Raw genomic sequence first — 21,136 nt, forward strand, 5'->3', positions numbered from 1 at the left:
ATGTACTCCCACCTGCTCGTCTTATGTGGGCTTTGCTTCTCACCTCGTTTTTGTGTGCTGTGTGACAAGAGGGAGGGAGGCGAAGCGTGTCTGTAGGTGTACTGGAGCAGAGCGACGGGGAGGATTGTGTGTTTGCTACTGATGAAGTGGAGCGCCGAGCTGGAGGAGGGAGCCGCTTGCTTGTGTTTGACTTGCATCGATCAGTGGCGTCCGCAGATGCATTGACTGCGATTCAGAGCGACCATCAAATCAAGTCTTTGGCTAGAAATTGAACCGTCAGCATCAGCCTCTCGTTTCTTAGTCTTCCCAGCTCCCCTAAAGGTCGGCTTCATGTGCACTTCTCACCACGCTGTTGGAAATATCGCCATTTTTTTTTACATGTTGTTCTGCATCTATAATAAATCTGAATGTTATTACAGGGCCGGTTGTACCAGAATCTATGGATAAAACCAATAAAACTGTTAAAATATCAATAAAGAGCCGTTCCTCAAGGGTTTTGGGATTGTTTTAGTGTTTTTTTGTTTTTTTGCAATCAAAATTATAGCTTTTGTGGTGAATATTAAGAAATGCTTGCAATAATTTATTTTTTTTTACAATATTTGCACTAATGTGCACTAATGTATGATGTTAAATGTGACTCCATCACTCACCGTATCAGTTACGGATTCAATGTTTTTGACCAATTTTGAGAAAATTAGCAATAAAATCAGGAAAAAAAATGTGGAAGTTTGTTGATTTTGTGTGATTTTTGCAGATTTGTGAAAAACTGGAAGGACTTATTGATGTAATCTGGAGTCCAGAGAGCCACATAAAAAGCTACGGCGGGCCAGATTCGGCCCCCGGGCCTCCAGTTTGACACCTATGCTTTACCTAAATCCTTAAACTACTCTAAAAAATGTTCCTGGACGATAAATTGTCCCAGAAGTTTTTGCGTTATTATTTTGAGACCATTTTCAAGTAATATAATGTTAATGGCATAATAATGCACTCCCAAAGATCAATAAACTTTAAATTGTAATGAACATTTAACACTGGAATTGAAAGACATTTTAGACAGAACAACTGAAACAACAAATAAAATTATTTATGAAGTCTATATACGCTCCAACTGGAAGACTTTTGTCTTCAAATTGGAAAAACAAAAAGTAGTCCAAATTAAAATTAAGTTTGTTTTAATTATGCAATTAATTGATTTATTGCTGATTGTGACATGAAGCTTTATAAAGTATATGTTTAACTTTTCCACCTGCAGCATTGTGTGATGCTCATTTATGTCTGTTATCAGGTCAGAAGCAGGTTGGGGTTTTCTGTTCTGTTTTGTTTGGTTTGGTTGAAGCTCCCATTATTGAAAGGATCCAAATCCTGGGATGTTTCCATGGCGATAACCAGCCTTAACGCCATGAAATCCTCAGGATAAACCAGCATGTGAAGCACAATGCATCGTACTCAACATGCATCCTGTGACAAATGGATTATACTAAAGTAGTGGTATGAACTGGAAACATATTAGAAATCATTTCTTTTTGTGTAACTTGATGCAAAGCGGGCTGGGATTTTAAAGTATCAGTGGTTTAAATGCTTTAACATTTTGTTAAGACTCTAACTCCTTCCATGGCGTTGCTTATTTTCAGTTTTTTAATTTCCGTGTCTGTAAAATGAACAAATTAAATGAGAATCAACTTGAAAACATCAAGTTCTCTGCTCCCAGTGTGACATTACAAAGAGCGAAATGCGTTTCTGATTCAACATTTTTTAATTACAGCCACAGCTTCATCCCTATCCTTGAATTTCTCAAAAGATGTAATTAAATGTTGCGTTTTCCTAGTCTTCTTTTAAAACCGTAATATGTCAGAATCTGGACAGTATTTGTGAGTTATGTCTTTATATTGGAACATTTCAGAAAATATTTAAGTACGATAATGTTCCTGGAAATTGGAAGAACAATGTCTCCACCATTCCCCATGACTAAACACATTGTATAGGCTTGTCACAATAACCAATTAATCGATTAATTTTAGGATGAATTTAGGTGAGCTTAATCATTTCCATTCTGATTATTAACATTTTTAAAAGACAATTTTGTTTGCAGATTCTTTATATTTCATTTTAATGGTTTTGGTTTTGTGTGTGTTTTTAATTTCCGTTTTATGTATTGTTTTATTTTTGGTTGTGTTTTATTTTGGATATTTAAAAGATCTTCCAGATCCGCTATGAAGCATTTGTTACAAAATGTAAAAATGTACTGGTCTCTGAGAGGGTGGACTTACATTATGACGCCATCATTACTTTAAAATGGTTTCAAAATATCAATATTATCAATTGATTGTAGGAAGTTCCAACCATCACAGATATTAAACTGTTCAGTCTTCAGAGGCTTATCCAGGTTTGTTGCAAATTGTTGATTTTTTGAATGTAATTTATTTGTTTCTAATTTGGTATTATTGACAAACGGTACTAACGATTGTTGAAAACAATATTTTTGCCCCTTTTTTTAATGTTTTTATAAATGCAAATGGTGAAAGCTCAGATCTGTTTTTAAGTAAATTGGTATTCTCGGTACGCCTGATGCAAACAAAAGACACTAATTATCTTGCCTAGAAATGCATTGTGTTTGACTTGATTTTTTTTTTTTCTCTCGCTGCTTTTAAAAATTACACATTCAACGTCTTTTTCTTTTTCTCTTTCTCTTTTTTTGTTATTCTTCCATTAAAACAATTTCCTCTGAAGCTTAACGACCAATCTGAAATAGGCAAGCGGTGCTTGCGTCGTGGACGCAAATGGAGAGGAAATGAAAAGAAAGACGATATCTGCAGAAATCAAACGGAAAATAATAAGGTTCCTTTCTGTTTCTTGAAGTCTGTCCCTGCTGTGGATTTAAACGACGTTGCAGTGTGGGTTTAATAAAAGACGGCGGGTAAAGCAGAGGTTTACGACGCAGTCAAGGAGAGACGATTCTCAGAGCCGTCTCACGAGTCTCATAACTTGGGATAATTGCTCTTGATCGCTGTCCTCCCGCTTCCTCTAATTGGGTATCACAGCGTCGGATTTTCTCTTTTCTACCTGAGTATAATTGTGTTTCTTGCTGTGAGATTTAGTTCGTAAAGCTTTGAGAAACGCAAGTTTTTTTTGTACAAATTGCATCCAAATCTGTTGGCGCTTTGGGAAATGTCCCGGTTTTTCCCTTAGATGACCTGAAAACGTGGAGATATGAAGGATCAACCTCCTGGTTGTTGCTGCTGTCCGTGAATATTGCTGATTTATCTCTAGGTGGAGATTATTACATCGATCAGGGAGAGAAGAGACCTTTTCTAAAGTTGTTACTTGAACTGGGAAGGCTTTATTTAGATCTATTAAATGTAATTATTGTTTTCAACACTGATAAAGACGACTTAATGAGTCAAATTAGCTGCTTCATGAGGGTCAGAGAGCCAAAATAACTAAGATTTACCTTTTTAAATATTTAATTGGCTCTTAACTAATGACTGAGGGTCACGTTTATAAGTTTGTAAAAACAAGAATGGCACTGCTTCTGTTTTAGTAAATGTATGTTTAGAGCACAGGTGTCAAACTCAAGGCCCGGGGGCCGAATCTGGCCCGCCGTAGCTTTTTATGTGGCCCTCTGGACTCCAGATTACATCAAAAAGTCCTTCCAGTTTTTCACAAATCTGCAAAAATTCACACAAAATCAACAAACTTCCACATTCCTGATTTTACTGCAAATTTTCCGTGTTGAGATAAAGAGCCGCATTTCACATCAGACATTAGTGCAAATATTGTAAAAGCATTACTTAACATTCAGGAATGCTGAGCTAACATTTTGTCGTTCAAAATAATTCAGAATATAACAGATGACAACATCAAACATTGAAGTTGTGAAGCTTGTGGGGAGCATGTGTTGTGCTGATGCAGCCGCAGTGAAGCCTCAGATTACCTGTGCCAAGGTTACCCTACACCATCCCAGAGCGCCGCACCACTTGGATGGTGATTATGGGCCACACTGTATATATTTCCCACAGAAATATGTAGATTTCCAGTTTTTCATTCGCTGAGATGATCCGTTCCAGATGCGTCTGAGCTGAAAACAGTGCAACTTCTCCTCCCATCCTGGACTCTGTTTGCAGAAAAGGAATGCAAGAATCCATGCATATTTACAAATTAAACCAAATTATTGAGGGGGAAAAACCCTAACATGATTGGCTCTTGGTGTGCAGTGAAACGTAAAACCAAGGTGAACGCACCACTGTATTTACTTGGGCTGTTCCAAGAACTTACCGCAGTTCTTCTGAAAATTTAGGGTGTGCCTCTTCCTTTTCATGCAATCCCAGACGGACTCTGTCCTTTTCAGCTCAGAGGGCCGTACCATCTGTTGCAAGACTTTTTATGACACTGCCGGAGACGCTTTTGTTGTTGCTTCAGTTCTGACGTTATGGCAGAAGTAAATAAAAGTGTCATGTGACTTTTTGTGGTGTCAGGTGTGTGAATGCCTTGTAACTTTTGAGTGATTTTAACCCCAACCTGCTTTTTTCTCTGCGTTAACGGAGCTGCAGCTTTCATACTGCAGTAGGAGAAATGTTTGAAAGTAAAAATTGTCTCATTTTTATTCTTTTTTTTTTTCATGCATGTGCAGCAGTATTGGCTTCACCTGACAATTTAGATGAGCTTTTCTTTTCTTTATTTAATTTTCAGCTCTGCTTAACCCTTCCAGAGCGAACGTATCACAGACGATCCAAATTTGCAGTACGGTATTTCTGCCACACGTTGCGCTACCTGCAAAATTCCAACGGTTTCTGAAACGGAAGTCGTTGCGCTTTCCAGCCAATATCGGGTTATTACGATAATTTCACTCCCACCGTAGCAGAAAGTAAAATTAATCTGAGGAGCGCTCTTTTAATAGACGGTAAAATGTGAAAATAGCTTGCTAGATATTGAAAGTTTCAGTTGTTGTGGATAAACGGGCAAATATTTATTTACTCACAGGACATTTAAAGAACTACGTACAATTAAAATAACCAAAATATCCAGGCGGAGATTTGAAACTTGGTTCTTAAAGCGAACTGCAGCACAACTTCAGCATGAGTGAGTTAACATTTTGCAGAGGATTTAGATATTAATTTTTTTCTAAATTAGAATCAAAGTCACTTTGCAGGAATAAATCATTTGACAGATGAGACGAGGTGAAGATAAAGTAGTAAATTTCGGGATACCCCACCCTTGCACTGACCTTTTACTGCGTCCATAAAACTGGCAGCTGTATGAAAGGCTTTTTAATCAGACGGTTTCATATGCAGCCTGACAGTTGGCGCTGCTGTAAGCAGCAAATCTGCTCTGGCCTCGGCTGCTCCCGTCTCCACAGGGAGTAATAGAGTATAGAATCTCATAATGCGATAGCAAACTGATCTGGGGTGAATCACTTGTGGTAGCCCATTTCTGACGCAGATGTTTTCATCCCAGAAAGCTCCCCTGGTGGCATTTAACAGCTGCCCGCTCTGTTGTTAGTAACTGTACGTGTTATGTTGAACAGCCATGATTGCACTGGGATTCCAGGTAGTAACAGACTTCACCGTTAATATTGGCTAAATTTTCTGTCTGTAATTGCTGTGACAAACACAATTTGTATGCAGTTAACACACACACACACACACGCACACACGCACGCACACACACACACAAACTTGCACGAAAGGTTTAGAAATCAATAACATTGACATCTGTTCTGCTGTCTCAAAGAACAAAAACAACACACACAGTGTTACCATGAAGCATTTCCACAGGAATGGAGATGCATTGCTGACAATAGATTTGTCGTGAATTATTATTATTTTATATAAACTAGAAAGATTCCTATAGCTGGTGCTTCCAACGTGTTTCATACTGTTATTTTTTGCCTTAGCTTAATTTTTTTTTACAAAGGTATTACTAAACTTAGCAAATAGCTTTCGATTAAAAAAATATATATATATTATACTGAAATGAGGTATTATGCTCAATTTTGCAAATGTGCTAATATTAACCAACAAGCTAGCAAGTTTATGCTATCAACAGCTAACATGCTAACTTTAGGTAGCATGCTAATGGCTTGTTGGCAAATGCTAGCATGTTAGCTAACAGTAGTTAACACTAACTGCTTTGTTTCCAGCATCTATATGCTATTAGCTAACATCTAACATCATCTCACACCCAACATCTAGTATGCTGTAGTTGGGTGAAATATATGTATAATTTCCTACTATTTACTCTAATTTCTATTTTTTTAGCCAACAATACGTAAGCTATCTACTGCACTAACAGATTTTGTGCCAATGATGAAACTAGCTAACATGCAAATGTTTTGCATCTTGGCTAACACTTGTGCCTTTGCTAACATTAACCTAAGGGAGTCTATTATGATAACAAGCTGGCATAGTCATCAAATGCTAGCATGCTAATGTTTATATGTTTGTCAACTAACTATATCTATGCTAATGGAAAAAGGAAGGATTAATTTGACACAAATCTACATTTTATTTTAAGAGAGCAACGATTTCGAACTTAAATGTAGCATAGCTGCCCCTCCCTAACCTGTTGCTAAATAGTAAACTGAAGAAAGTCTAATATATTTTTCTTGTGCTTATGTGAAACACAAATATGCCAATTTTGAAATGTATTTGGACCTCCCAAAAAAACACAAATAATCGCCCATCACTCTGCTTGACCTGCTAATCCAGCTAATATCAGATTAATAGTTTTGACAACAACAATATTATAATTTAGTGGCTAAAGGCTTTTTCAAGAATAAAAAAAATGAAGTAGTATTAATAATTGTGGGTTTTCTCTTTTCAATAAAAGCAGTTATTTATATTTTTATTTCTTTATTTGAAATCTTTCTGTAAATGACACCATTGTGTTTTTGTCTAAGCGTTTCATGCTGAGCCAACCTCATGCTGACTGCACTGGACATGCAATACTTCGATGTGAATCATCCCACATCTCTTTGCTTTACTTTTTTTTTTCAGACATACTTGACCGTAATGTTTTAAACTTCTGAAGAAAACTTAAGATTTTCAGAAATCCTGAAGAAATGTCAGTCAGGGTCATTTCAAAATATAGCTGCTCCTTTTGAATAAAAAGTAGTAAAGCATTGGGAGTGGATTTGAAAAATAAATGTTGTATCTAGCCTGAATGGGGGAAAAAAAGGAGCAGCAGCAGCATTTAAACTAGAGTTTATTTTCTCCTCAAATGTGCAACTTCAGAGATGTTTCTTATTTGATTCTCAGCTCCTAACTACATGATGAAAACCATGGAAACATGCAAACACTCTCTCACAATCTTAACGCTACTCTTATCCGTTTCCAGCCTTTGTACTGACACACTGTTGTCTTCTTCCTGACATATTTCCAGTTTGCGGAGACATCCACGGGCAGTTCTTTGACCTAATGAAGCTGTTTGAAGTAGGAGGATCACCAGCATCCACACGCTACCTTTTCCTTGGGGACTACGTAGACAGAGGGTATTTCAGTATTGAAGTGAGTCCGTGTGCTTGTTATTGTTCTTGTGCGGCCCTAATCGAGCGCGATGCTCGCCATGTGTGTGACAGAAGCTTGGTTTATTAATAGCTTTCTCTGAGAACAGATGAAATCAGGCTGCAGATATTGCAGTGATAAAACACTTTTATTATCATTTCAAATGCAGCCTGGATCGCAAATGTCACAGTGGGGCTGAGGATTATGTTGGGAGAGTTTTAATATTCCACAAAATACGCGTTTGAAGTGTAGGACTTTATAACCAATATATATGTTTATTGCAGCCTTATCTCTGGAAATGCTTTGTTTAATAATAAAAAGTACATGTATATGAGATATATTTATAGCGTGTGCTATTCTTGTCTGGTCAGGTGTTTCATTTGAATGTGATGTTCCATCTTTCTGTGTCTTGCAAGCCTGAAATGCGCCACAAAATGTGCGTCATTAATATTTCAGCGTGAGCAGAATTTACGTTTCCGTGAAACTGACGATGTTTGACATGATAGCTTTTGCTTTTAGCATTAGGAGAGATGAAAAGCCAACTGTTCTGCTCTTATTTTTGTTCTTTCTTGTTGCAGTGTGTGCTCTACTTGTGGGCCTTAAAGATCCTATACCCCAAAACACTGTTTTTGCTGCGTGGGAATCACGAATGTCGACATCTAACAGAGTATTTCACATTTAAGCAGGAATGTAAGTAAAGTATTTTTCATTGTTCTTAATGCTTCTTTGACAATTTTTGATTGAGCTCATTTTGGATATACAGTTATCTAGAAGTAGGCTAACAATTATTTGGAGTAAGGCTAGCCACTAGCCTGAACCAGGCTAACGGCTAACAGCTACCTGGAGTCAGGCTAAAAGACACCTGGAGCCATTTTACCCTAACAGCTACTCTAAGCTAGCAGCTGTCCAGAAACTGGCTTACATTGATCCAGAGTTGAGCTAACAGCCACAGTCATACAGTCACACGGAGCCAAGCTAGCAGCTTCTCTAAATCACACTAGCAGCTAATCTGAGCATGGCTAGTCAAAACTTGGCTTACAATTAGCTACAGACAAGTTGAACGCTCCTCTAAGCCAGATTTCGTTATTTTGGAGCTAGATAAACAATTACTTGGAGCCAGGCTTTACAGAATCAGGCTAGTGACTGACCAGCCTACCTGGAGTCAGGCTAAAAGATACATGGAGCCATTTTATGCCCCCCAATTGTTTGTTAGAACAACAACTACACTAAACTAGGCTACTCACAGCTAAGTTAGCAGCTCTCTCTAACCTGTTTTTACATTTATCCAGAGTCGAGCTAATGCTAACAACTTTCAGGAGTCGCATAGTTACAAGGAACCAGGCTAGCATCTTCGCTACACTAGGCTAAGCTAGTCTGAGCATGGATTACAACTAGCTAGAACCAAATTGGAAGCTACTCGAATCCAGTTTTAAAGTTATTTAGAGCCAGATAAACAATTTCTTAGGGCCAGGGTTTCCAGAGCCAGGCGGACAGCTACCTGAAGATGCACTAAGCGCTAACAGAAGATGCGCTAGCAGCTTCTCTTAGCCACTAGCAGCTCTAGCAGGTAGTTGCTAGCAATTAATTAGGCTTCTGAATATATTCAGTAATTAATTACTCGAGTCATACACCAGGCTAACAGGCTAAGAATTCAGTTCAACGTCTTTCTTGGCAGAGACTAAAATAAATTAAGTTATTCAGTGGAAGCTTAGCTGTGCAAACATTTAGAAAATATTAACTACCTTGAACGAGGCTAACAATTACAACTGTGAAAAACTGTAATGCAAAAGTTACATTTGGAGTAAAGATCATTTGTTGCAAGCAAAAGTTTTTAGATTGAACTGCTTTAGGGGTGGAAATGTGCTCCTCAAATTCCTCATTTCTGTCTTTGACATTAAAAAGTTGTGACTCCTGTTCCCTGCATGTAAAATACTGGCTACTCATAAGGACTCTGCAAAGCCCTCCTCAAACAACCTAAACTATCACTTTCAAGTCCCTACGCAGTTGAAGTAATAGTCTCTTAAGAAAAACGCCATATTTCACCTTTTATTGGTGTTTACCCGTGTCAGAGCTGTTTTTATTGGACTTAGTCGGAGCGGGCAGGAAGAGAGAATCAGCATAAATGACATTTACATTGTGTTCTTCTGAAACTGTTTTCGGGACGTTTTCTTTTTGCCAGTGTTGAGAAAGCGTTTCCATGCCGGACACTGCCCCAGTGTTGGAGAGCAGGTTTGTTTGACTTGGCGTGCCGTTTTCTTGTTCCTGCCCTGTGCTCCCCTCCCTCCTCCCTGACAGGTAAAATTAAGTATTCAGAGAGGGTGTATGACGCATGTATGGACGCCTTCGACTGCCTTCCCCTGGCTGCTCTTATGAACCAGCAGTTCCTGTGTGTACACGGAGGACTGTCTCCAGAAATCACAAATCTTGACGACATCAGGAAAGTATGTGTACGATCTGACATGGATTTATAGCTGCTTTACTGTTTCTCTGTGTTTGTTTAATCAGCAGGTGTTTCTTAATTGCTTCACAAATGGGACAAAGAGTTGGTCATCTTGCTTGTAACTCATAAAGTAGTGTCCAAACTTGGATGCGTAGCGTCGCTGTCTTTCTTCCAAATGAAAGACATGTGGAGGGAAAAGAAGAGGAAGAAGAAGTGCCTTCTCTCAGACTAATTCAATAAATCTAAGTGGAGTTTGTGGCTGCAATCGGAGGGCATGCATAACAGCATTCGCTCCGCAAAGTGTCCATCATGCAGCCTGCATAGTCACAAACAAGCTTCAGTTTAAAAAAGAGCAAAATTTCCTGAAAGTAAAGCTGTTTACGCTCAGAGAAAAAGTTTTTTTTTTTCCACTTCATCCATCTCTAAACTGCAAGATTGGTTCTTTCTTTGACATCCTCTCTGCATATGGTTTAATATTTATTGATCAAACGGCGATTTAATTACGTGGCAAGCTGCAGCTAAAAGGAAACGTTCACAGGAGCCTCGTGTTTTCCTCCACAGCTAGACAGATTCAAAGAGCCGCCAGCTTACGGGCCGATGTGCGATCTGCTGTGGTCGGACCCGCTGGAGGACTTTGGGAACGAGAAGAGCCAGGAGCACTTCACACACAACACAGTGAGAGGCTGCTCCTATTTCTACAGGTAGGCGCTGCGTCTCCCAGGACGTTTATTATTTGTGTCGTGGTTGTTCTTCTTCTGCCTCTGAAAGTTGCCGTCAGGATTTAGAGAGGCAGCCAGTGAGTTAGGAGCTTCATTATGCTGCTTATGCAAGCCACAGCTATATTTTACAGTATGGTGAATAAAGTTTAAATTATTCCAGTGCTCTTACACACTGGTGTGAGTCAGCCAGTCGTTTCAAAGGCGTTGAGTGACTCGATTAAAGATTCATCCAAATAATCTTTGCACATCTGTGACTCTGCATCATACAGGGTCACACCAAATGACACGGGTTTATTTTAATATGTCATAAAAGACCTGTTAACACATCCAGTACCACAGGTGTCAAACTGGAGACCCGTGGGCCAGATCCGGCCCGCCGCAGCTTTTTATGTGGCCCTCTGGACTCCAGATTAAGTCGTCCCAGTTTTTCCGCAAATCTGCAAAAATCACACAAAATCAACAAATTTCCACATTTCTTCCTGATTTTACTGCACATTTTCTCAAAATTGGTCAAAATCATTGAATCCTTAAATGATACGGCGAGCGATAGTCACATTTAACGTCATGCATTAGCGCAAATATTGTTAAAAAATATTCACCACAACATCTGTAATTTTGATTGCAAAAAAAACCATTAAAATGATCCCAAAACCCTGGAGGAACAGCTATTTATTGATATTTGAACAGTTCTATTAGTTTTACCAGTAGATTCTGCAGCCGCCGCCAGTAGCTGAGCAGGCGGAGGAAAAGCTGGGAGCGAGCAGCTTGCACTGTCACAACATGTAATGAAGTGGCACATTACCACGAGGCACAGTCCTTCCTCTGAATGCGTTCGCTTCTCCCTCCACTCCAATTATTGCCTGAGCGATTCTTATTTGCCCTCGGTGAGCCACAGGCAGGGGAAGTGGTGAGAAATGTCTCAAGGCTTTAAACGAGAACAGACTCTTTTTATTTATTTGATGGCAGGTGTTTTATGGCTGCCTCCCTAATTGTGTTTTAATGTACCTGCTCATAAAGTGACTCACTGTGCGTCGGCTGTGGCCGCACATTGTTGTCTTTCCTTACTCCAAATGAGTTGTTACATTTCAGGTCCGCAAGTGGTTCTGTTATCTCGGGAATGTCCGTCACTGGTGTGTTTTTATGCAGCTGAAACCAGAAAGAAATGCGGGGTATGCAGCCCCCTTTTCACCTCAGACGCACCACGCTAATGTCAGGAATCATCCCAGTTAACCCCTCTGACATTTTTAGGGGAAAATTCCTCCCGCGTCGTGTTTTCATCAGCGTCCGACGCCTCGTCTGCCCGGGGGACGGCCGCTAATTGGCGTCACGCTGGCTCTCGGTAGTTTTGAGCTAGTTTCGGCTCGACGCCGAGGGAGAGACACGGAGACGCTCCTCACAGCGCTCCCAGTCAGAAACCATCAGCCTGTCTGGTTGCGCCTGTCTTTCGGATTTTCCCCGACGACGCCGGCTTGCTCCGAACACGTCCACAAATGTAACTCGGGCATGAAATTGCGCGTGCTTCTGAACGGCTGGCTTTTTGTTTCAGGCTCCACAAAGCGCACGGATCGATCAACCTGAAGAACATGTGTCAAACGCGAGGCCCGTGGGCCAGGTCCGGCCCGCCGTAGATTTTTATGTGGCCCTCTGGATTCAAGGCTGAATGTTATCAATCGAATGAGTGTAGTTTTTATCTGGTCACTGCCTAAATATATCAATCCGTCTCTTCAGTTCCTTGAGAATTATTGTGGAAATTCATGCACAGTGGCGCAGTTGGTAGAGCTGTGGCCTTGCAGCAAGAAGGTTCTGGGTTCGATTCCCGGCCCGGGTCTTTCTTCATGGAGTTTGCATGTTCTCCCTGTGCATGCGTGGGTTTTCTCCGGGTACTCCGGCTTCCTCCCACAGTCCAAAAACATGACTGTCAGGTTAATTGGCCTCTCCAAATTGCACCTAGCTGTGAGTGTGTGTGCATGGTTGTGTGTCTCTGTGTTGCCCTGCGACAGACTGGCGACCTGTATAGGGTGAACCGCCTCTCGCCTGAGACGTTTGCTGGAGATCAGCACCAGCACCTCCTGACCCCACTGAGGGACAAGGGTGTAAAGAAATTGGATGGATGGATGGATTCAAAAATGCAAAAATCAACAAATCCTCGCACTTTTTTGCGCAAATAATTGAGTTTGTTACAGATTTTTCACAAAAATTGTCAAAAACTTTTTACTTGTATTAAACAGCTGCCTGAGCCTTAATAAATGTCAGATTATAGTCCATAATCTATACAGCGAGTAATAAAATGTCACATTTTCTATCACAAATATTTCCAAATTAGTACCGCAAGCACTCTGATTTTTATTTTATTTTTAATCACAAAAAAAAATAAAATCACAAAGTCCTGGAGGAACTGTAACGACGTTCAATAATATTTAATTTTAAGAATTCATTGATATTTTAACAGTTTGTGAACAGGTTTATCAATGCTGTCTGGCTCAACCGGCCCTTTAAGAGCAGTCATGATCCTGATTGGCCAAAATGAAAATGAGTTTGACATCCTGACCTACAAGAACCTTTTTTTTCTGTTTTTAAAATCTTTTATTAATGCTATTTAATTAAAGAAAAGAATCTAAAGTGAAATCAGAAAACTGAATTACAGTCCAATAAACCAACATTTGGCTCTTGTCTTCTTCTTCTTCTTCTGCTTCATGGGATTAGAGAACAAATAACACATTAATTTCTAATAATCTGCTTGTGGCTCTTTATCCAGATGTTTGTTGTTGCTATAAAAATCTCAAAAGTTCTTTTTCAGAGATCCTTTGTAATATCAGCAGGCAAAAAGGTGTTTTTTTTTATCTTAAATGCAAAATGTTTATATTTTTGTATAGTTTTAGCTTAATTACTACTCTAAATATGCTGCTCTTTCAGCAAATTATCTTTTTTTGAATCTCTGTGCTCCAGTTAACAATCGATTACTAAATCAGTTTATTATTATTTTCATAAATTAATCACAGTGAATCGTTTCAGCATGTTTGCATGTAGCCCTCTCTATTGTAAACAACAGAATCTGCTGTGACGCCTCAGAAGTTTGTTAGAAAGCATTTGTGAGCAAAACAACATCATGAAGGTCAAGGAAGACGACGAGCAGTTCAGGAAGAAACAAAGTTTAAACCAAGGTTAGGTCATAAAGCGCCGCAGCTTTAACAGGATTTAACAGCAGCACTGCGCTCTCCACAAATCTGGCCCTGATGGAGGAGTACAAAGAAGAAACCTGCTGCTAACAAGCCACTTTACCACCATTTATGTTGAGAAATGGCTGCACAGTGGAGCAGTTGGTGGAGCTGTTGCCTTGCAGCAAGAAGGTTCTGGGTTCGATTCCCGGCCCGGGTCTTTCTGCATGGAGTTTGCATGTTCTCCCTGTGCATGCGTGGGTTTTCTCCGGGTACTCCGGTTTCCTCCCACAGTCCAAAAACATGACTGTCAGGTTAATTGGCCTCTCCAAATTGCCCCTAGGTGTGAATGTGTGTGTGCATGGTTGTGTGTCTCTGTGTTGCCCTGCGACAGACTGGCGACCTGTCCAGGGTGACCCGCCTCTCGCCCGGAACGTGAGCTGGAGATAGACACCAGCAACCCTCCTGACCCCACTGAGGGACAAGGGTGTAAAGAAAATGGATGGATGGATGTTCAGAAATAAAGAATAATGTGTTTTTTTATGATGATCTGGTCAAGTAAGACCAAAACCAGAAGAAAAAAATGCAACGTGGGTCAGAAAACTAACACTTAATTTCACCCTGAACTCACCATTCCCATTGTGAAACATGGCAGTGGCAGCATCATGGTGTGGGAATGCTTTTTTTCTATTTTTTCACCAGTAGGATTAGAGAAGCAGGTCAGATTTGATAGGAAGATGGAGGGAGATAACTACAAAGTAATTTCAGCAAAAACAGATTACATTTCTTCTGTTTGATCTAATTGAGCTACTTTGCAAAGACGAATAGACAGAAATGACATGTAGACGTATGAAGAGGGATCCATGAACGCTGGATGCTTACACATGTTTTATTTGTAAAATTTAAAGTTAAACCATGTATGGTTTCTTTCCTCTTCAAACTTGTGCACCAACTTGATTGGCCTGTTGCATAAAATCCCAGAATAACCCACACGTGACGAAACGTGTAAAAGTTCAGCAACCATGAATAGTTTTAAGAGGCGATGCATGTCATTATGAAACCACTGTGTTTTCTTGATTGCAGAGCAGGGATTACATTTTAAAAAGCTTCTTTGAAATCAGCAGGATTCGCTGCAAAAGAGAATCGTGTGGCTCGGTTCTGATTGCAGCGTGTGGGAGTCGAGTTCATCTCCGAGCGCCGATGTTGCAGGGGTGTTTGAGCTCGGATTGCAGAACTTTGTGTTTTTTGAGCAAGCGCAGCAAATTACTTGATTGAACCACAAAACGTTTCGATATCCGAGGGTGTTTGTGAATTCTTGAAATTTTATTCAAGTGGCTGTTTATAACAGACGCTGAAGTCGAGCTGGTGAAACGAGCACAAAGCGATGCGTTTTCTCTTTAGACTGACAAACAGACACGTTTTCAAGTAGCAGCTGATTCAAAATAAAACGTCTTTGACACTAAACACAGTAAAGACGATCGGCTATCAACACTGAGTGGCTCTTATGTTATCAAACCAAAAGTGAGAGAGAGTCTCCCGTTTTGATGGAAGAAGTTCTTCCACATTCATGTTTTTCCAATGTTACGCTGCGCCGCCGCTCATTCATGACTTTATTCATTACAAATGATTCACAAACCCCCGACATCCTCTGGGGGTGTCGATCGTTTTTCTTCTCAGAAACGCCGTTTTTTTAAAGTCAGATTGAGGCGAAATCAAGTCATGCTGTTTGCCGGTGACATTTTTTCTTGTGAGGTTTTCACTCTGAGCAGAGGAGGCTGCAGTCGCTGCTGCAGCCACTGCTGCAGTTGCTGCAGCCGCGACAAGATGAATTCTGCCTCAACTTCTCCAGTTTGATTGTTGGCAGTGAGGCTTTTGGTTTTACTGCTCACAGATTAAACGAGCATAAATCGGCATCTAATAGTTTCCAGAGATTGCTTTTTTTTCTTTTTTTTTTCTTGAAGAAGCAGCCTAAAATGAATCATCTCCCTTTTTTTATTATAATTTTATTGAAAAATAAACGATTTAGCATTTAAGAGGAGTCAGACCTGCTGCTCCTATACAGCCTTGTTGAAAACGGCTAACATTTTATCGGTGAAAGAAATGTTGGAGGCCACAGTTTATAAAAACACTAAAGCAAATTAGTGTTTTATTGCTGCAGCATAATTTCACACTCAAAAGAGATAAAAATCAAACAATATTTAGTTCTGTAACTACAAAAAAGGAAGATTTTTTTTTTAAATAAGGAAAATGAGAAAAAAATATATTTCTAGACTTTTCCAGCTAACAAAACATTTTTTAGGATCTTTTTGTTGGTAATATGTAACAAACAGATATTTTTCTGTTAGAAAGGAAGAAAGTCTGCACAGTAGGAAAGACAGGAAAATATTCAAGTCATTTGTGTGTTGATTTTAAAAGGTCAGAAAATGGCCACAATTTTTTTAAATGTCTTATTGGTCTAAAATACTGATCTTATTTAGTGGAGGAACACGTATTGTGTTCTTGTAGCCTAGAATACATTAAATTGATTTAGATTATTTTCGTATAGAAAACATGTTAGTAGATTTTACTAAAACGTCATAAAAATGTTTGTTTTTCTCAGTAACTAATTGATCTAGCTAATTACAATTATGTAGCGACAAGACAAACAGAAAAGATTAAGACTAAAATGCTGTGAATAATGAAAATAAGCCAATCGGTTCAAAAACCACAAGCATTTCATATCAGTCGATATCGATAATAACCAACAGCAATTATTTGTTTTTAAATCCTACCAAACTTTCCTGTTTTGTCAACAGTTTTCTCTCCACATTCTTGTATTTTTATTTCATTTTGAAGCACTTGTGACTGTGCAAGTTACTCAACTGATCGTTGCTAGGCAACCATAGCTGTGGGGGAACTTGAAACTGCTTGTTGCTAGGTAACCAAGGAGCGAGTCAGTTGGTCGATACCAACAAGCCGCGAACGCTCGAAGCCTTTCCTCTGCCTGCATCTCCCAGAATGCTGTGCGGTTCTGGTTTGGAGTAAAGTGAATATTCTACACATCGAATATTGAACATTTTATCTATTGATATTGATCACGTGTCTATATATTGTTATTGATTGACTTTCCTTCCCACATCAAACACATTTTCCCAGTCGCTTTCACTTGTGGGTTAAATGTAGCATATTTTAAATTTCATCTCTTTCATTTTATGAGGCAGTGGTGCAGAAGCTCAATTCTCTCTCTCTCTCTCTCTCTCTTTCTCTCTCTCTCTCAGCAATGCGGGATTTAAGGATAACAAAGTTCAAAGCAAATAACTTCACAAAGCAGTAGAAAAAAGCGATTTAAGTTATTTTTCTTCATATATCAGAGAGAAAGCAGCTAAAGAGGAATGGTTTGATATCTCTTCTTCTGTTTGCTCTAAATCGATGAAATAAAGTGATGTATTGGCAAAAATGAATGAATGTTATATTGTCAAGAAGCAGTAAAAGATAAATGTATGTATTTGTGCAGGATGCTGTGTGTGTTTTTCAGAAAATCCTGGGCTAAATGTCTCTGCAGGAGCTGCAGTTGGCGCTGGAATAAATTTAGCCTGTTTGTCCGACGTCTGTTTGAGCTCAATCAATAATACCTTTGGCCTTATTTAGTTTTTGCTATTGATCGTTTATCTTGGGGCTTTCTGGGACTTTTCTTGACGTTTGAGTGAGCTAAAAGTCTCCTTTCTTCAACAGCTACCCTGCAGTCTGCGACTTTCTACAACACAATAACTTATTATCTATCATCCGGGCCCATGAAGCACAGGACGCCGGGTGAGTGTTGCCTTCTTTGTCTTCTCCACATCACACTGTCACACAGCCGAGCGGCTCAGGGCGGCGAGTGAAATGAGAAATCTCCGGAGGTTTCTTTAAAGCCTGTCTGGGAGCAGGATGGGCGCAGTGTGAACTTTGCGTTAATCCAAGAAATGAAAATGAATCCAGCTTGGGAGAGCGAGCCGGCCACATGTGATGCAACACGAATGAGTCATGCAGACATTGCTGAGCTCTGATTCAAAAAGTGAAGGTTGACGGGAACTCGCAGTTACAGCTGCTGCACGGTGAAAAGGAGGCGCAGCAGGACGCGGAGGGAGAGTTTACCCCGCTTTTATACATCAACCAGACGCCACGCTCTTTGAAAAGATAAAAAAAGAAAAGAAACAGGTTACTGGATGTGTTTAGCTGATTTTTATTTTATTTTTTTTTCCCTCTGAGGATGGTGGGAAGACTCGGCACAAAGTTGTTTACCGTTGCACTCCCACTGTGCGGCCACATGGGACTCCTCGCCACATCTCGGATACGAATCCGACCGCACGTCTAATTGCACCACTCCGCATCACTTATGTCCAACAAGAAACTCACACGGGGCCGTTTACCCTCAGGTGCAGCACGCGAGACGTCGTAAGCCGTAGTCGCACTCAGACATTTGCGGCTTTATCGAGAAAGTCTGAGCTTTAAAGCTAGATTCAGTTACTGCCACCTCGCTTCAGTCGTAACGCTGGGATTTGCCCTCCTCTGGGGAAGGGGGGAGGTACCGAGGTGTCCACAGACATCAGCTCTAGACAAACACACACCCAACGTGTACAAACAAAAGGGCCATAAAAATGTCACCGCCGATCACATCACGGCGGCCCGGTTGTTCTGAGATAAACTAAATGCCTCTCTTTTGGATGTTTCCCCAGATACCGCATGTACAGAAAGAGTCAGACCACTGGCTTCCCGTCCCTTATCACCATTTTCTCAGCTCCAAACTATCTAGACGTCTACAACAACAAAGGTAGGTTGAGCGACGCTGTCACTTCTGAAGGCTTTGAAACTTCAGGACCAAAATAGGACTTGCTTGTTTAAGAATGTCCCTTGAAAATAGTTTTGCGTAATGGATGATTTCTCTTGTTTTGGACTAAAATTATACATCAGAATATATCACATTATCATCTGCCTAGAATTGCTTCTCATGTTGTCTCATTACTAACGTTTTAAAAGCTTCATAAAGAAACCACAATCTGAACAGGGGGATATTTTTGTGAAATATCATCGAAACGTTTGTGTTAATAGATTTAATTTGTTGAAAATAGCTATTTATGTTTTTAGTTAGTTGCTACAAGTTTAAGATTAAGCTAATCTTCAGTATTTGATGTAATTTGACAGCCTTTCAGCTGTAACTGCTTGTTCCATATTCCCTAATGAAACATTTGCTTCCTTTAAGGAGTTTGTGGAATTGATTCACTTAATTTTTTTTATTAATTGTTGTTTTTTCAGTTTTAAACAATCCAAAGTAATGAGTTAAATATTTGATTTTTGTTTATATGTAATGCTTTTTAACATTTCGAGCATCATATTCAGACTCTTTGTGATCTTACTGAAAATAAATCGCATCATGGTATGATAACAAATTTCTCTGGACGATAAATTGTCCCAGAAATTATAGCGATAAACGATATTATACTATTGTCATTTTGAGACTATTTTGAACTAACATCACAATGATTTTGGCATATTACTGCAAGTATATCCTCTTAAAGATAAAAAAATCTCATTTCTAAAGAACATTTAACATTGAAAAACATTTTAAATATCAAAAATAAATAAACAAAACACAAAAACAAAGATAATTAAAACAGATTAGGAAGTGTCTATAACCAAAATTGCCTTTAAAAAAATATTAATTATTTGGCTTAGACCGGGAAAACAGGCTAAAGAAGAAGGTAGTTACAGCTAATTACTTTCTAAAATGTCGGTTTTCCAACGACGTTAAAGGGAATCATCTCTTTATTTTATTGTTATCCAAATGGAAATGATCGCTCTCATTTTAATTTGTCATGAGATTAATTGATTTATTGCTTATTGTGAAGAGGCTTAATCATATCCATCGCCCACATTATCATAGTGTTATAAATTAGCTTTGTTCCCGTTGCACATTCTGGTGCCTTATAAGCTGTGCTTCTGCCTCCAGCATCAAACTGGGTTGGCTTTGTGCTGCACCGGCCCCCCACCCTCCCATGCGCCCTCCAGAACAGACAGTATCTGCTCTTGCTGGACGGGGGCGGATAGAGGGTGGGGTGGACTATGGGATGGATGCGGCGTTGGGCCAAGCACAGGAAATAGAAATGGGAAGGAAAGAGTGATGGGGCTGGTGCATGCAGTTTCGCAATCTATCTTGTGATGAAATGCCATAACGCTGCAGTGTGGCTGCTGCGACGACCCAACACACAGGAGCCGCCAGGGGTTTTCCTTCCTATGTTTTCCCCTTTCTTTTCTCCTGCCCTGTTTTGCAGGTGTGCAGTCTTTAATGTGAGCCTTCTCTCCATTTTGTTTTTCTATTTATTTTTCCCCCACATGTTGCCTCCTTTGCAGTGCCATAAAGACAGAAATAGCGCAGCTGTCAGGGTCGTTGTTTATTCTTAGGAAACATTTTTGTTCCGTCCCACCTAATCTTCCTATGGCTCGCAGTCAACACAATACAAACAAACACACTTGTGACAGGCTTGTATTGGTTGTAGTTTTGGCCAGCTAACCACTTGGAAAAATCCTTTGCATCCTTTGAGCACCGTTTGGAGAAGTTAAAATATCTCATTTTGGCTGCCAACTGGACTACAGTGATTATCAGACGGGGTTGCTGTTTGTGTTTGGTTCTCACTGCTTACTTTTGAAAAGCAAATGTTACCTATTTTTCTTATCTTTTGATACCTGTCAAAATTTTATTTTTGGCTGTCTCATAATGACTAGTTTTTGGCTTCCTGTTGTTACCAATGTAATTATTTGTTTCATCTGTCTGTTTGCTTGACTTGATCATTTTGATATGTTTTTCTCTCTCTGCTAGCTCATTGTTTGTCCTATTTTCACCAAGTAAGCAGGAGCTGCAGCATCTAATGTGTTGTTTAAATCTGTTAGTAAGTGCATGTTTTCAGTCTCTTCTAACATTTATTGCTTAAACATGCTTCGCTATTGGAGATTTTTAAATCTATCACCTGGAAATGTCCATAAAGTGATAGAAGGCCAACTTTGTAATTGTCTTGATGTGTTTCTGAAGGTTCAGGTCTGAATCCATCACCGCACCGATCATTAGTTTATAACTGTAATAATTGAGGCTCTTGATCGTTCCCTTTTTAGGTTCAAAGTTGATAAGTTCAGTTTAGGTTCTCTTCAGCTGGAGAAAGTTATTGATTTGTTAAAGCTCTGAGTAGATGCTCAGAGCTTTAAGGGGTTCAGTGTCATTTGGCGACATTATGATGTAGAACTGTCCATCATCTGCGTAGCTATGATGGCTAATCTTGTTTGTAATAATCTGAGCTAGCAGGAACATGCAGATAT

At 39.6% G+C, this 21,136-nt stretch overlaps 1 protein-coding gene across 3 annotated transcripts in view; it reads left to right on the forward strand.

Moving 5' to 3' along the window:
• Window positions 1-7,352: 7,352 nt before the first annotated feature.
• LOC103480722 (serine/threonine-protein phosphatase 2B catalytic subunit alpha isoform) overlaps window positions 7,353-21,136 on the forward strand; it is a 37,062-nt gene continuing 23,278 nt past the window's right edge. For all 3 annotated transcript variants that reach the window (XR_536156.2, XM_008435880.2, XM_008435879.2), the window contains exons 1-6: window positions 7,353-7,502; window positions 8,078-8,189; window positions 9,795-9,940; window positions 10,501-10,640; window positions 17,525-17,602; window positions 18,508-18,602. Coding sequence is in view for 2 of the 3 variants with exons in the window: in XM_008435880.2 (XP_008434102.1) it covers window positions 7,413-7,502; window positions 8,078-8,189; window positions 9,795-9,940; window positions 10,501-10,640; window positions 17,525-17,602; window positions 18,508-18,602 (661 nt within the window). In the remaining variant the exon portion in view is untranslated. The remainder of the gene's footprint in view (window positions 7,503-8,077; window positions 8,190-9,794; window positions 9,941-10,500; window positions 10,641-17,524; window positions 17,603-18,507; window positions 18,603-21,136) is intronic.

Source organism: Poecilia reticulata, linkage group LG18, assembly GCF_000633615.1.
Source record: "Poecilia reticulata strain Guanapo linkage group LG18, Guppy_female_1.0+MT, whole genome shotgun sequence".
In the NCBI taxonomy this organism is placed as follows: Eukaryota; Metazoa; Chordata; class Actinopteri; order Cyprinodontiformes; family Poeciliidae; genus Poecilia; species Poecilia reticulata.